We start from the raw sequence: 16535 nt of genomic DNA, 5'->3' as shown, positions 1-16535 counted from the left end.
CTAAAAAAATGTACGGTTACAGATGATAACGATGGATTTAGGGTCATTCTCTTACCGACACCTGGGTTGTGAGGATCTGGATGATGAGACAGCGAGAAAGCAAAATTATTTCTTCAGCGATGAAGAAACAGGAACTATTGTGTCTATTTTTGTTGTTCATATCAATTGATCTCAGTCAAGGTAAAATATTATAAGATTTTAATTTAGTTATCCATGCTTATATATATGTATAGATTTTGATAAAAAAGAAAATGCGTTGCTTACATTAGATCTTTGCAGTTCCTGGGAACTACGCTGGTGGTTGTAAAATCAATCGAGTTAAACATTTTATTTTGTATTTATACGAGATAAATTAAATCAAAAATCATTCGCCATTTTTTAAAATCTTATTGGAATGTTCAATTGTCTAAAAGTTATCCTGAATGAATATAAAGTACTTCAATACACACGGATAACTTATTGATAAATTATCCGCGTCAATCATCTAGAAAACTAAATTACGAATGACTACAGGTTTTAAAGAAGATGAAATAACATCGACTAAACTCACAAACTGTCTCGTCGTCTCGTTACAGCTCATATTTGTCGATTTTTTAACAACGAATGACTTGCTCTTATTCTAACGCAATCTTCTTCAATGCAAATTTACTTCAATACCAAAGATAGTGACCAAAGTAACTCACTTTGAATTTCATACAAAGCCACCTTAATTAAACACACCACATTCTTAATATTCAACAACTATTCCCCGAAGGTTGGCCAGGTCTGAAATTCTCGGAGCTTGAGACGTGAAAACAAGTTAAAATACAGGTGAAGATTGAAATGAGAAGGTCTTACTGACTCTTACAGCCCGCAAAAATTGCTCTAATCCCCCCAAATTGATTATTATGTTCAATGTACAATATTGTTAACGATTAAAAATCAGGGGCAATTAATCTTTCATCAGAATAAAGGTGTGAAGTATTAGCGGAAACAATTCTCAAGTGTTAAAGTCAATATCAAATAACTTACTTGAATTAATTATTTAATAATATCTATAGTTCACTCGTTATACCTTCATCTGTGAACAAATGATAGGACGTTCAATTCCTTGAGTTAATTTCTATACTACAATAAGCTTTTTCTTCACCTGCAGGAGTTACCAAGTGCGGATGGATATTTCGCAATAACCTCGTCAATCCCTCATTATCACTGTTTAAAGCTAGCTACAATCTTACTGCTATCCCAATAATCAATGCAACAACAGCTTGGTGCATACCAGTCAAAAATCATTCACTTACAGTAAACCTAGGTATGTATAATGTTCACAGCGTGTTAACATTGCGAATAAAGTCCAAATTCCTTATTTTCACGAAGACATTCTTCCAACAGGCAGCGTAACTAACATAACAAGACTTGCAGTCCAGGGTGAAGAAGGAACAGAGAATTATGTCACTTCTTATGAGGTTGATCACAGCAAGGATGGAATAGTTTTTAGCAACATTAAAAATGGACTCAAACCCCAAGTAAGTTGATTCTGTTTTTCATCAGACAATCATATTATCCTCTGATCAACCGTCAGCGTCACAACAGACGGATGTGGGGTCTTTAGGTATGCTTTCTACTGTGGAGCCCTCTTTGTCAGTAATTATGTTTTACTGATGGAGACACCATCATCTATCGCAAACTGGCAAACAAACAATATCCTGGCATTTTGAAATAAAAAGAAATCAAATTTAATTTTTTTCCAGTGTTCTGCGAAGGAGTTTTTTGGGGCGTTTCCAGGCTTATCATCAGGTTCTGACGTCGCAGAAACTAACCTTTCAATCTCATTCCGAGCACAATACGTCCGTTTCCGACCGCAAGAATCCGTAGGCGCACTTTGTACGAGGATTGACATATATGGCTGTCAATCAGGTAGAGAAACAAGCGCTGATAAAAGCAGATATCTGAGAATGGCGTCAAACTTTAGGCCTCAGAATCGGATGATAATTGACAGAATTGTTCATTTCTTTAAGATGATGGTTTTACAAACTGGAGTCAATGGGGTTCATGTTTCTCCACGCCACAAACACCTACCAGTTGTTCACGATCACGCACAAGAACATGTGAAAACCGAAGCGAAGGTTGCAAAGGAACACGAAACGAAACTGAAGCTTGCCGGCGAAATCTATGCACAAGAGGTGAGGAAATATAACTTCATATTTTTAAGGTCTTTTTGTTCGCTTTGGGATGTCTGTTCAATCATACAAATCTTTCTTTAGAATGTGGGGAACTGGGCATTATTGACGAAAATCGTTCGATCAACGATACTGCGTTCTTGGCGTCCACATATAAACCTGGTTTCGAGGCATATCGAGCAAGATTGAATGGTCTCAGTGCCTGGTGTGCCAGTGTAAATGATCAGAATCAATATCTAGAGATTGACTTTGGTAAGCTCCGGGTTTATCTCGGAAAATGTTACAAATTAGATTTCTGTATTTGAGCTCTCTTCCACAGGCGGTGAGACACAAGTCAAAGAAATAAAGACACAGGGTTTAGAAAGGGGAAATAAGTCTGCCTGGGTGAAGGAATTTTTCCTGGATTTTCGAAGATCAGACGGATCCCTGTGGGAAGACTACAGGGAAAATAATTCTGTTAGAGTAAGTTAAGGTTTACGTTAATAAATTACAACGAGTCTGGCACCACTGAAAGGTTTAATGTAAGTTTAGTCGTAATAAATCAAATAAAAATAGTCGATAAGAATTTCAATAACTTGATTTGTCTGTAATTTTTAGATCTATGATGGAAATAAGAATGGTTCAATGGTGAAGACTTACATCCTGGCTGACCCGCCAAGTGCACGCTTTATCAGATTTTATCCCTTAGATTGGCACGAAGAAATATGCTTGCGTGTCTCTGCCTCTGGCTGTAGAGGTAATTCATCATTGTAGCTATATGATCGAGTCATGATTGCTGTTTTTAACTAGCCTGGTTCTACTCATTCAGAAGAGATATATCGACATCCTCCAGCAAGGGCAACTGACACGTTCTGTTGTCTGCTGATAATAGATGATACCATTTCTCTGGATGTTAACGCATGTTAACTCATCTTTGTATTTTAGTTTCACCGATTTTTGGCGGTCCAGTCGCTGCTGACAAGGAAGAGGAAGTGGACGAAGCTTTCTGTAAGTTATTCTTAGTTATCTTCTACAATGCATGTCATACATTACATTACGTACAGTCATGCTTCTTACATGCTTCTTACATGCTTCTTACATGCTTCTTACATGCTTCTTACATGCCTCTTACATGCTTCTTACATGCTTCTTACTCACTTCTTCGTGTAATGACATGAGTGAATGATCTTCATGATGTTGTGATCTGACGATATTATCTAGGGATCATTCTGTGGATTTTACTTGGCTTGCTTCTTCTGCTTCTGTTGCTCGGATTATTGTACCTCTGTTGTCGTTATTGCCCATGTTGTGCTTGCTGTGGCTGTTGTCCTTGCGTAAAGTAAGTAAAGAAATGGATAGGATTATAGGAAGAAATAATGGAAGAAATTGATATTGAAATTAATGATTAGAGCTCTAAACATTGCAACTTTGATACCAACAAAATATCTTAGAAAGAATAAAAATCTAGTTAACAATGTTAGGAGACTGATAACTGACAATCATCGTTAACTGCATGTCTATGGCTCACAACTAGAAACCAAAATGTATTTAGGAAACGTAAAAAGAAAACAGACGGAGCTATGATGACCGAACTCACTGGTGATGAAATAGACGCTCCTCCCAGACCTCGGGTGCAGTATGCCACCGGAGCCACACAGACAGATGGTGGGTTAGCACAGCCGGAAACTGAAACACAGACTGTTGCGATACACCTAGACGGAGAAAATGGTCGTGCAGATGCTGGGCCTGGTGCAGTGTACTTTTCTCGACGTGACGGGACTGATATATCCGAGGCAAGAACCAACGAGGGTATGCAATCCTGGGATGATCAAACTCGTATAGCTACGACAAGCGGCTTGAGTTCCAGCCGACGAGAAGAGATGATGTCCTCGGAATCACGTGACAGAGTTGATGGCGCGAGGGCTGCTGGTAGGGTGCGTGATACATCACGTGAACGAGTGGAAGAACAAAGAACGGCGTCATCTAGATATGAAAGAGAAGAATATAGATCATCTGCAACTACAAGTGGAAGAGGGGAATACCTTGGACGTTATGATGTAGAGGTGTCACAAACTCCCCTCGCTCCTCCGCCAGTTGTACAACTTGAGGTAACTCCAGACATGACTGACGGAACTTGGCGAGTGGAAACTCTTGATCAAGTCAATCAAAGGCTAGCACACGACAGGCGGCAACATGGTCTGAGTGAGCTGGAATATCAAGGTGTCAGCTACCGTGGAGTTAATGACAGGAATAGATCAAAATCGGTTGATGTATTGGATACTAGTGATATCAGAAGTGGTGGGATTGTTGTAAGACTGGACGGACTAGATCGACGGGGTGGAGTGACTACCAGTAGTAATAGTGCTGATTATAGAGATTCTGCCGAATACACAGTCCATCTTAGAGATTGTGCTCCAGAAGGCCTTGCGAGATTAGAAGCCACAGAAGTAGATTCCAGGACTGCGCGAGATAGGTACCACGATCAAGACACATATCGCGCCAGACATCGAGCAAGACAGGAGCCGGAAGTAGAGACGTGGAAAGTCAAAAGTATCCGTGGTCAAGCTTTTCAAGGTACAATCAATGTTGATACTTCAAGAGGTCACGTGACTGGACAACCTTTCCATTACCAGGCTCCTCTATCACCATCATCCTCGGACATTAGTAGTATAAGTCAGTATGATGGATCTTCTGTCAGTGAACAGTATAACCAGAAGGAATCAAAGAAGCAATTTTATAAGGTAGTATTAATTATGACTTGTCGTGTATTTGTTTTAAGTTTTATCAGGGCCTGAGGGCCTGGTAATCACATTTTGACATAAGGCTTTAAAAAGACTTCAAAGTGTAACAAAAATTAATTGGTAATTACCACTATTTTTTAGATGTTCGAATACTCGCGTGACTGAAAGACAACCATACCAACCAGATTTGACAAGCAGAGTGAAATAAAACATCTTCAGCTAGCCTACAAAATTGGACCACACTAAGTAATTCATTGTATAAATCATTTAATGAGGATAGTCAGTTTATTAACATAGAAAGGTTTTAAACAACTGCGATAAATGACGCATGATTAATTGAAAATGATAAGATTGATTCGATGTAACCAGGACTGTTTAAAATCATTGACTGGACATGAAGGTGTAAAGGTCGAGTCAACACTATGGAATAAAAAGGCAGTTTGCACGGCTCATCTCGACGAAGTTTATCGGTACACGTATCGGAGAGCAAAAAGTTATTTTGATAGGACAATAAGGTATCGTTGTGTCCGGGCCCGGGGGAAATATCGCATGTGAATGCTTTGAATCAATGTGTCTGAAATGACATATTTTCGGAATTCTGAGAACTGATTTGATTTATAATTTCGAATCAGAAAACGTTTAGGATTCTTAGGACCTGTTTACATGGAGAGAGTTATCCCGGCTAGGCGAGGTAAAAGCGCATCACATCAAATTAGTCCTTGATTGATTAGTCTTTCATTATATGCAGTTTTCACCTCGCCTAGCCGGGATATCTCTTTCCAAAGAAATCCGTCGGGCAGAACTGGATATATGAATATGCCCCCACCTCACCTCCCCACCTAATTATCGTTCTAGCAATCTAGTTACCCCCACTGGTTACGTCACTCACTGAAACCGAGAATAGAACTGCTGAGTTGGCTACATTGTAGCAGGAATTAGATCCCGTGCACAACGTCCGTAACTAAATACCCTACACGAGGTTGAGATTTGTTAAATCATCACTTGTATTTACATTACGATATTCTTGAATTTTTACGTATCTCTCTGTTCATGAAACGTTTTATCAAAAGTCAGAAGCAAAATCCAAAATCAGAGCTTCTGAACGACTAATATATATTCCGCCAGCGCGCAACCAGGGAAACTGGGGATGACTACAAAATACAAATTAAATTTAAAATTTAAAAAATTCGTTATTTGTTTACAAAAACAGTCTTTGTTTATATTTTTTCAAATCATCTCTTTCAATACATTTCTATAAAAATATCGTGTTTTTATGGCTGCATTGAAAGACAGTGATCAAAATGATCGACTCTGAAGGACAAGAAGAGTGTTCTAGTCAAATATGCAACTCAAATCACGACGAATCTTGTCAATATCGCCACAAAGTGACAAGCTATTTAAACCAACAGCGGAAAACAGGCAAATTCTGTGATGTTGCTTTGTTGGTCGGAGAAGAAACGTTTCCTGCTCACAAAGCAGTACTCTGCTCGGCCGGTGGATATTTTGCAGCCGTATTTGAACATGATTTACGAGAGAAAAACGCAAAAGAAATCGAATTACCGACTGTGTGTCCAAGTGTCATAGATGGTGTGTTAGATTACATATACACTGGCACAATAAATCTTGGTGATTTGACACAAAGTGAGAATGTTTTAATTGCTGCCGATTACTTGAGTCTAGCCAGACTTCGTGAAGCTACAACGGGTCACATGAAATCATTTTTAACCACTTCAAATTTCCTTCAAACTCTGACCTTTGCAGAACGGTATAACTTCAGTGAACTCAGTGACATCGTTTGCCAATTTGCCCAAACTAATTTTACGGCTATCGTACAAGAAGGGAAACACCTGGAATTTACAGTTCACCAGCTAGTGAAGGTCTTAAAAAGTGATGATTTAGAGGTTGAGAAAGAGGAATATGTTTTTGATGCAATCGTGCAATGGATCACTCACCATCCTGGACAAGAAGACCTCGTCTCAGCGCTATTCCCACATGTGCGTCTGTGTGAAATTCCTGAATCCACCATTGTTGATAAAATTCTTCGAGAAAACTTGATACTTTCTGATGAGGTCTCGTTGAACACAGCTCTTGCCCACCTTAAAGAAGTGATGTATTTAAAAGGTTTTTGTGATGATGAAGTGGCTGCTAACCGCAAACCAAGACGTGTAGTTGAAGCAGTAATATTGTTATCTGGCACCAATCAGCCACTGTGTTATATTCCTAGTGCTCAAGCATGGTATCATATGCCATCAATGCAATGGGAACATAAGAACACACCCATAGCATTATGCAATGGTAAGGTGTATGTAACATCTGGCAGATCTGGAATTGGCCTTGTTGCTCAAACAGAATACTACAACCCACAAACCAATGTATGGACATCAACAAGTGCCCTGCCTGCCTCCAACTACTGGCCTGGATTGGTATCTTTGCATGGTTTCCTATATCTAGTTGGTGGTCGAACTCCAACTAGCCGCCTCAAAACTGTTTGGCGTTTTGATCCAAGAATCAACCAATGGGATATGGTGACGTCATTACAGGAGGAACGTAGTGGACCAGCTGTTGTTAGTTGCATGAATCACATTTATGCGATTGGTGGAAGAAAAAACCCTAATGAAGATCTCAGCAGCTGTGAGCGATACAGTCCGATTACTAATGAATGGAAACCAATTGCTTCAATGAAGACTGGTAGGTCACTAGCTGCTGCAGCAAACATTGGTCATCGGATATTTGTCATTGGTGGTAGTGAAGATAGTGGGATGTACCAGCTTGCAATACCTACTAATGAGGTGTATGATTGCCTGCTTGATGAGTGGTCATTAATTGCTCGTTGCAATGCAGATCGTGTGGCCCCTGGTGTTTGCTCATTAGCAAACAAGATTTATATCTTTGGTGGCCGGAACCAACAACAATCATTAACTACAGTTGAGGTGTATGACAGCAAGACAGATGAGTGGCAAATTGTTAGTAATTGTGACAAATTACTTAACACATTCAGTATCAGCTGTTGTGTTTTCTACCTGCCAAAGCGACATTTGGCAACTTTCACAAGATTAACAAATAATGCTGGACAAAACCTAGATTGTTGAGCTCTTCATTGATATATATGATTGATGTTTCATTAGACTATAATTACAATAAAGATGGGACAGGAATTTAATGCCTAAATTAATATAAAGAATTAGGAAAGATAAATGTAAATTTGATTGAGGTTGATCAAAAGTACAGAATAAGGGAACATGATAAACAAATTATAAATTTATGTAATGCTTCACATTGGACAACTTATGCAGACATTCTGGGTATCTGCAGGTGAACATTGATTGATGAACCAGGCATAATCTATCTCGTTAGCAGTGAAAATGTGTAACATTATTGTAAATTAGTATTCTTGCTGTGATAAGTCGTTCTCTTTCTTTCCCCTCTTGCCAGGGCTGCACCCAAGGGGGATGGGTATTGGTAAAATGGCACCCCCTCAAGTTTATGCCATATGCAATATTGACGAAAAATACTCCCACAGGATTCTCAACAAGCATAACAGACTGAGTAATGGCGCTTTCATGTATGTGTTGAAGAAGGATGTTTTTGCATCTTTACCATGGATCGTGAGAGTAAAACATGAAATCGATCTCATTTATAGTCTGCGTATCTGCGATAGCAGACTTGGAGCCTATAAATGAGATGGATTTGGATGTCCCCCCCCTGGAGAGAAGGCGGAGAAACAAGGGGGGAGCCAAGATCAGTCTGCTATCTCATTGAAGTTGGTTCTAAATTTTTACCGATACTAAAACGCCAAAATAAGACTAGGATCTAGTCTTCAGTATTACCGCGCGGGCAGTGGACAGGAGTGGTTGTAGCTTGAATAGCATCATATCACAAATATTTAGGTTTATATAACAACTTCATATAACATTTTTCCAGCTGTCATTTATAAAATATCTTGACATTTGTCTCTGAGCGAATGTCAAAAATATTTGTCATATAATGTCCCTAGCTAGTGTCACCAGTCACTTTCTAGTACTTGGCATTACTATTAGCCTAGCTAAAAACGCTTTCTGAATCCAGTCCAAAAACACAAAATAATTGTCTTCATCGGCCTATTCACATCGACAAAATATGGATATGTGCTAAAAAACTACTCTCATTTCCGGAACGAAAGAATTAATAAGAAAAAACTGAGTGTGAAATTCTGACAATTACAGGCATTAATGTACGATTCATTATTGGTCAGAATAAATGGATCATGAAAGGGGGTCGCCTTAATTCAGTAGAAATAAAGAGATTCTGCCCTAACTAATACAACTATAATCGTCAAAACTTCATACAACGTAAACCCCTGCTGAAAGTTTTAATTACAAGAGAAGCTGGTAAATATTTAAAGACCCCAACCAATACGGTTATAGCCGTGGTTACAGGTGGAACGATTCTCTATGGTAACGATGTTCAAGACATTAAATGAAAGATGCAAACACAACAAAGTGTCCAGTAACAACGATAAGTTGATAGGATAAGAATTTCTAAAGTTCTTTTAACAAAGTTTACTTTGTCAGTTTAATAAAATGGTAAGTTTAGTTTTATTATTATTCAGTAAGATATTTGACAAATAATTGTATCCATGCAGTCAAAAAAGATAATATCTAATTCGTTACTCCTAAAAGAATACGTTGGGAAACCAAAGTGGGTATATAATAGCAGGAATAAAATTCTACAAACACACGGCTGTAAATTATTACTATGCTCAATGAAAAGCTCATGAAAAGGATTTTAATGAAACTTAACATGAATTCTATAGTCGTATGATAACAGTATACAGCTGAAATATCGTCCTGCTGTTTGTAAAAAGGATTTGAATGAATGAAAAAAAGAAGAGAAATTTGTTTTGTAGACACAAGGTTTATCAGTCACTAACGGATTTAGACTATTTATATAAAGTTTACGGTCGGGAAAACGTGATAATTTTACTTCTTTTCCTTTAAGTAATCCTTTATTATTAAACTCTGCCGTCTTTTCATCAATTCTGTTGACAGAATCCAGCTGGCCTGACACATTACAGTGTTATGTCTCCTCGAACTCCGGGAAAGACGAATCTTGTTTCAGCAAGAGATGTGGTTAGTTTGAGCCTGTTTGATTTCATTCACTTGAATCCGGCTTTTAAAACACGAAAGTTCGGGTACTTATGTTGTTAATGCTTTATCTTTTGAGAAAAATATTTAGCTAGAGCCTGAAGGAAGACATTTTAATGAATAAAATATTAATCTGGAAAAACAGCTTGGGACTATGTTAATGGATAGAGATGCATTTAGAATGTAAAAATTTCTGTAAGCTTCTCTTGGGTAGTGATATGGGATAACGTGGTCTAAATAAAATGACCTGCCCACTTACAGGAGCTGATTGGAAAATACGAAGCTGCAGGAGAAATAATGCAGTTTAGTTTATGCCAATTTGTTTTGTTTTAAAACATGCACGAACACAGTGTGTCAGTGAGTTTATTTTGTCAAATGGTTTCTATTCTACAACACAACAGAATTCAGGTGGTTACACTCCACACAGTCCTCGTAATGTAGCAACATCACGAGGTCAAGGTATTAGACGACTTGAATCAACACGTGATGTGAGACATGGCTCAGTTGTCATTGAAAGAAATGAAGCTCTAATATCGATGGATCCTTCGAAAGATCCCATGAGAAAAGTTCATGAAGAAGGCTTGTATCTAAATTTAACATCAAGGTCAAATGACGCAATCACAGTAGAGTGGACATACTGCCCTGCTTTGTGTGAGTATATAGTAGTAGTACTTGGATTAAGCTAACTGGGAAAATGCTCGGTGAATTTCAATTTATTCAAAGTTTCTGGTTGTTTCAATGCGTATTTTTACTATAAATACGAAGCCCAAACATGATGCTGTAAGAAGAGTCATTCAAATAGTTTAAAATTTAAATTATTAGTTTTATTTAACTTAAGACTTTATCACTGAGACGAAGTGTATAAAATTATACAAGTGTGATATGAATGTATATAGACTAATAGACTAGGATTAAAAAGGCAAGCATTGACTATAGCGATACAATAACACAAGACAGTTAAGGATAATTCATCTTGTAAATGACTGAACTTAAATTTGCAGCTACAGACACGACTGTTCATGTCAAGTTAAATTTAGTTGCTTGATGATTGTATGAACTTGCTGGATAATTTTACTCATCCACCGTCGAGCCTACATATCCCTTGAACAACAAGTCCTGAACAGCTGTTGCTGAAACACACAAAACAACATTTAGCTCAATGTATAGTAACACGTATAAGATGTAAATTTGATTGCTATAATTCCTATAGCGTGGATGCCAATTGATCATTTCTTGTTGGAACATAGCAGTGTAACAAATCCCGATGTAAGTACAATACTTTGAATGCTGAATATAAATACTGTGGTTCAATATTTACACCGTCGTCTAACAGACCTGGTAATTTTTATTTAGTTCAACAACATAAAGCTTGCTTCAAACCAGCGTCAATATACATTACGTGATTGTACGCCAGGAACAAATAACTTCTTCATTGTCTCAGCGATAGATGTTTATGGTAAAGTTATCCAGAGATCAAAACAGCTGACCGTACAAAGTTCTGCACCAATTGATCGACCAATATTGAAACTTAAGTATGAAATCTATTAATTTGTTATTTATTGATGTTTGCATGTTATCTGCACGGTCATGCAGTTACTTTTAAAATTCTTGTCATACGGAATGAGCACCATGCAGTACCTACTTCCTATATATTTCCTCATAATAACTTTAACAAACCGTTTTTGCTAAATCTAAAGCAGTCGACTTAACGAAGTTAATAAATAACCATATTTTATATATAGAAAGTCCAGTCCAGATATGATAACTATTGAATGGAATCGACCAGCAGAATATGGTGACGGGTTCATCAGTGAATATCATCTTAAGGTTAATTATCTTTCCAATATAAATCAACGACCAATGTGACAGCTTCTTCTAACAACTTCGCATGAAATGTGAACAACTGCCTAAAATACACAAAAGTCTAAAAAACGTCTTGACGTTTTAGGCTTTTGTCTTTTATCGCCAGCTGTTATATCACATTTGATGCCTAATTTTCCTTTGGTTAAAAAAGATTTAAATGGAATTTTCGCTGAAGATTATTTCGAATATTTTAAAATCTCGTCTTCACAGGTGAATGGAAAGTTCTACACAAACATCCGTTCAACAAAGACATCATTTGATTACATTGAGTGTCGACCACTGGAGGAGTTTACATTCAGAATCCAAGTATGTTTCTTAAATTCCATGCATTTATAACAGTGGTTGTAAACATCCGAGTTGACAACAAAAACACCAACGTTTAGTGGGTAAAACAGAGCAAACAACAGCACAGAATACTACCACTGATGAAACCTGACCACTATATAGTTTGAGATTTAGTGTGGAATAGTATACAAATAGCTCAGTGGAACACGATCCTAACGCTGGATTTCTAACAAAATTTTAGGCTCTTTCAATCAAACATGACTGCAACAGTGAATGGTCAAATGTCCTTCAAGTAGCCTGCCCTGCATCATTACCTATGACACTAGAACGACTAAGACCGAAGACTATCAACACAGTAAAAGTTGGTTGGAATTTACCCACGTGTATTGGAGGAGCAAAAGTCAAAGAATTCAGGGTAACAAAAAAAAATCATCATCTAGTTGTCACGATTTTCTTCTCTTATCCTGGACCAGGAACTTACCTTTATAACTAATACAAGTATCCAATATAAGAATTTCCTAAACTATGATTATATAAACAGGTTTATTTCAAAGAAGCTAGTACGTACGAGATGTACAACGACCAGGAGAAACCTGATCCAGACAAAATATTTGGCCACAGACATGCAGTCGTTAAAATACATAAACCTGACGAAACAGTATCATTTGTCAAAGTGGAACCAGAGAAAAGATATTGGGCTATTCTCCGTGCGGAGATTTTACCAGAGGGTTGTCCACCGGTGATCACTCTACCCGTTCGTGTCCGCGCTACGATCAGGCCAGTGGCACCTGAGATTGCAGTAAACGTGTATGGGGGACTGGAACGAGCGGAGGCTAATAAGGAGATAGCAAAATTGTTGGATATACAAGACAAGTAGGTTTACTATTTCTGGTTATGAATTCACCATATGAGTACTTTCAGTTGCATTCAAATCAGACGTCTTCCAATATGTAGTTAATGAATATAGTTGGTCCATAAGAAAGCCACATTGGCGCAATAGGCCTAGATGATGATGATAAGGAAGACGGTTTAGATTTTAGAACAAAAAAACTATCAAGTAATACCTTGATTTATATGTTTTTACTAGGATTAACCGACACAAAATGTTAACACAGACCTCTGATATTGTGATGGGAGCTCAACTAAAGAATGAAGAGGTACGTAATAACATTGTACTTTTCACAAGATGCCGTATCTTCTTCTAAACAACTTATTTTCCGTTTTCAAAAGATGCAAGATATGAACGTCAAGTTGTACCAAATTGAAACACGTCTTCATGAGCTTGTCAGAGTTGTTAATAAATTAACAGGGTTTGTTCCTGTTGTATTGAGCTGGAAAACGCCAGAATTTGATGAATTCTCGGAACCATTAAGTTATCGTATAAACGTGGACGATCATAGCTATCAAGACCCGCTGCCATTGGAAACGACTGAACATTCCTTAAAGGTAAAAATTTCCGGAGTAAGATTAAGCAAAGACGGTGAGATGTTACAAAGAGTTCTCAGTTACATATACTGCAGAATAAAGCCTAAACTAAACTAAAGGATTGTTTATCTTTCAGCTCGACGTAGAAAAACTTGCACACAGGATCTCAATTACAACTTTATCTTGGCATCCTGTCGGGAACAGTGACGAGTCAAATGTCGAGTTAGTGGACGCCAAACATTTTCGACCAAACAGATTCTTCTGCTATTTTACAAGCCACAGCAAAGCCGCAAGGTAAGAAATCTCAGATATGGTTGTGGATTGATATAAACGATATTATGTTAGGGAAAAAACTAAAGACGCGTTGCATTTCTTAGAAACTAATAAAAATACAGAGTTTTAAAAGACAACCAATTTAAAGAAAAATATAGTAACTCATAATATTCATATTTATCCTTTGATAGTTGGCCCAGTAAAGGAGGGTGTCGCTTAGAAGACTTTCTTTTTCATGAAAAGAAGTTGACCAGTAAACACAATGTACATCGTGGACTCTTGAAGACGAGAGTAGCTCCAAAACCATTCCGAGTAATGGGTGTCCACGACGCTACCTGGCAACAGTTAATACGTCATTTTGGAGCGAAGAAACCAACCATTATACTCTTCTGGACTAAATGGTACACGTTAAAACGTGAACTAAATTAAACCATCTTTATTTATACGAAAAAACCCCAATATAGTTCTCACATAACTCTTTTTAACCTTAGGTGTGTCTCCTCGCAAAACACGCTGGAGCGTTTCTGTGCTTACGCCCATCGTTTAAAAGATAAGGTAATTTTAATATTTATGGCCGTGTTAAGCGATGATATTTGCTAACTTAGAGGCACCCCGTTTTGAAAATAAGGCTGGGAACGTCTAAAAGAAGCCATTCCTTCTGTTATTTCTTCAGTACTTCCACTACTTTGTTTAATAAAGTTTCAAAGGTTGCAACTATTACAACTATGCTCTACTTCATGTTATTACATCTTTCAGTACCAATACCTCGCATGTTGTGTTAAAAGTGGAGAGGATATCCACACGCACAGAAAATCAATCATTGAGTTACTCAATGAAAAGAATTTGAGAATTTTGGGTAATATACGTCACTGCTGTGGATGTCATCTCGCCCCAGATCTCCCGAACACCACGATTGAGAAAATGGATAAAGCGAGCATTCCTGCTTCGTTTGATCTTGCTGGCGTCCCAACATTCTGTATTCTGGATATTAAAGGTGAGAAAATCCAAATTTCTGGTATTACTACCATCCATATTATCATCAGTATTTATAAAAGAGAAGCCGTACTTTATTGATTATTATTTTGTTTTATAATCTTTCTTTCGTTAAGGTCGACTCTCCTGGCAAGGCCGTGTTGCCGCTGACACAGACGAAACATTTTTCATCAACATAAATCATGTGATGTCCCAGGTTGAAGAACAAGAATGTCCAAATACGGAATGTGGACATTGCAACGACGAAAACGGAATTCTATACGAAGTAAAGAAGAAAAATGATGACGTCAGCGACGAAGTGAATGATCAAGCCAATGACAGCAGTGAAAATGACGCCAGCAACCAAAGTAAGCACGTCATAGGTAAGTCACATGACAAGTTCTCATTGGATGAGTTCCACTTACTGCACTCAAGACTTCATGGTAAGGATCTGGAAGAGGCAGAAAAAACACAAAATGAACAATATGCAAAAGTTGGAAGTCTCTCATCTCGCCAAGAATGGTTGCAAAAACGGCGCGCGAATGCGAAAAAGTCCGGGCAAGATTCCGAGAAAGAAGCTGAGAAACACACAATACGCTCAGTAGAAGTGAATCAAAATCCTCCATCAACTGCAAGCATTCAAACACCGAGAGAAAAGCCTGGAATCAAGAACTATCAATACCGGCAACCATATCGTGAATATCGTAGTCCAAATAACGGATACGACAAGTCAAAACATGGCTATGGTGCCTCGGGTGGATCAACATGGCGAGACAAACCTCCGGTCGAGAAAACATCGGGGACGAACATTTCCGAGCATCCCACGGAGAATGGACGAAAGAATAGTCACAGATACTCTAGTATTAATTACCATCTCGCGGAAAGAGCCGGTAATGGAGATGCAGAGGCAGAACCAGACGTTTTAGATTTCGACCATTCTCGGAAGAGCTCGACTACATTGGCGTACAACAATAGTGGCACAACTAAATGGAACTCACAGATTAAAGCCAATAACATTGACAGAGATACCAGCAGAGAAAAGAGTTCAAACTGGCAGCGACACCATCACGAGGAAGAAGAGCTTTACGAGTTCATGATACCAGATAACATGAGAAAAAGAAATGGTCGGGGTGGAAAACCAAACACAACTCAAAAACAAGCACCTTACATATATCGTCGACCTTCAACCCTGGAACCCATCAATGATCCACCAAAGTCAGCCAAGAAGAATGACAAATACAGTCATATTCAAAGTCGCTATAGCAAGGGGATCTACCAGCCTGGTAAACCAAAACAAAGATACGCGATTTCAGCACATCACAACAAAGACAGAAAAAGACAGACAACACCACAAAACGGAGAAGGATCTTATTATCGACAAGCATATGTATAAACACCACTTTTCTTCACTATATTTAGATGTAGACACTAAACACTGAAGTTAGTAAGAATGTTCCGTATTTCACCGTACCACTAAAAACTACTTCGATTTTTAAACTATTCTGTGCTTGCAAAACATTAAGCAACAAAGGTTTTCCGAAATATTATGCATGTGTATGGCTATTGCGCTATTATCAGTTTAAAATGAAAACAAAAGTAGCTTCGATTTACGGAAAATTTCTTTAATTTAATATTATTTTTAGTTTATAAAATTATATTGTAAACATACTTTTTTATAGATGCGTTTGAGGTTCTTAACGTTGAATAATTCACTA

General features: G+C 37.9%; 3 protein-coding genes across 3 annotated transcripts; all 3 read left to right on the top strand.

The window, feature by feature from the left end:
- The first annotated feature begins 64 nt into the window (after positions 1-64).
- LOC114537604 (coadhesin-like) lies at positions 65-5403 on the top strand. Its single transcript, XM_028558665.1, has 12 exons — positions 65-180; positions 1136-1291; positions 1372-1505; positions 1731-1896; positions 1998-2162; positions 2244-2411; positions 2479-2621; positions 2757-2895; positions 3084-3146; positions 3360-3477; positions 3691-4879; positions 5021-5403. Exons 1-12 carry the CDS (start codon positions 81-83, stop codon positions 5042-5044), a joined length of 2565 nt encoding a protein of 854 aa, XP_028414466.1. The 5' UTR covers positions 65-80; the 3' UTR covers positions 5045-5403.
- A 683-nt stretch (positions 5404-6086) lies between these two features.
- On the top strand, positions 6087-8430 carry LOC114537607 (kelch-like protein diablo). The gene has a single exon (XM_028558669.1). It carries the CDS (start codon positions 6181-6183, stop codon positions 7966-7968), a length of 1788 nt encoding a protein of 595 aa, XP_028414470.1. The 5' UTR covers positions 6087-6180; the 3' UTR covers positions 7969-8430.
- Positions 8431-9368: 938 nt separating this feature from the next.
- Positions 9369-16363, top strand: LOC114537587. The gene is made up of 16 exons (XM_028558645.1): positions 9369-9441; positions 9907-9987; positions 10404-10653; positions 11213-11268; positions 11356-11534; positions 11745-11829; positions 12076-12171; positions 12392-12565; positions 12692-13023; positions 13238-13307; positions 13381-13630; positions 13695-13869; positions 14040-14249; positions 14340-14403; positions 14605-14842; positions 14958-16363. Exons 1-16 carry the CDS (start codon positions 9439-9441, stop codon positions 16211-16213), a joined length of 3519 nt encoding a protein of 1172 aa, XP_028414446.1. The 5' UTR covers positions 9369-9438; the 3' UTR covers positions 16214-16363.
- Positions 16364-16535: the final 172 nt, after the last annotated feature.

The sequence above is a fragment of the Dendronephthya gigantea genome, unplaced genomic scaffold (assembly GCF_004324835.1).
Source record: "Dendronephthya gigantea isolate DGI-Jeju-01 unplaced genomic scaffold, DenGig_1.0 000160F, whole genome shotgun sequence".
NCBI lineage: Eukaryota > Metazoa > Cnidaria > Anthozoa > Malacalcyonacea > Nephtheidae > Dendronephthya > Dendronephthya gigantea.
The sequence above is the reverse complement of the archived record's forward strand: the minus strand, read 5'-3'. Positions and strand labels throughout refer to the sequence as shown.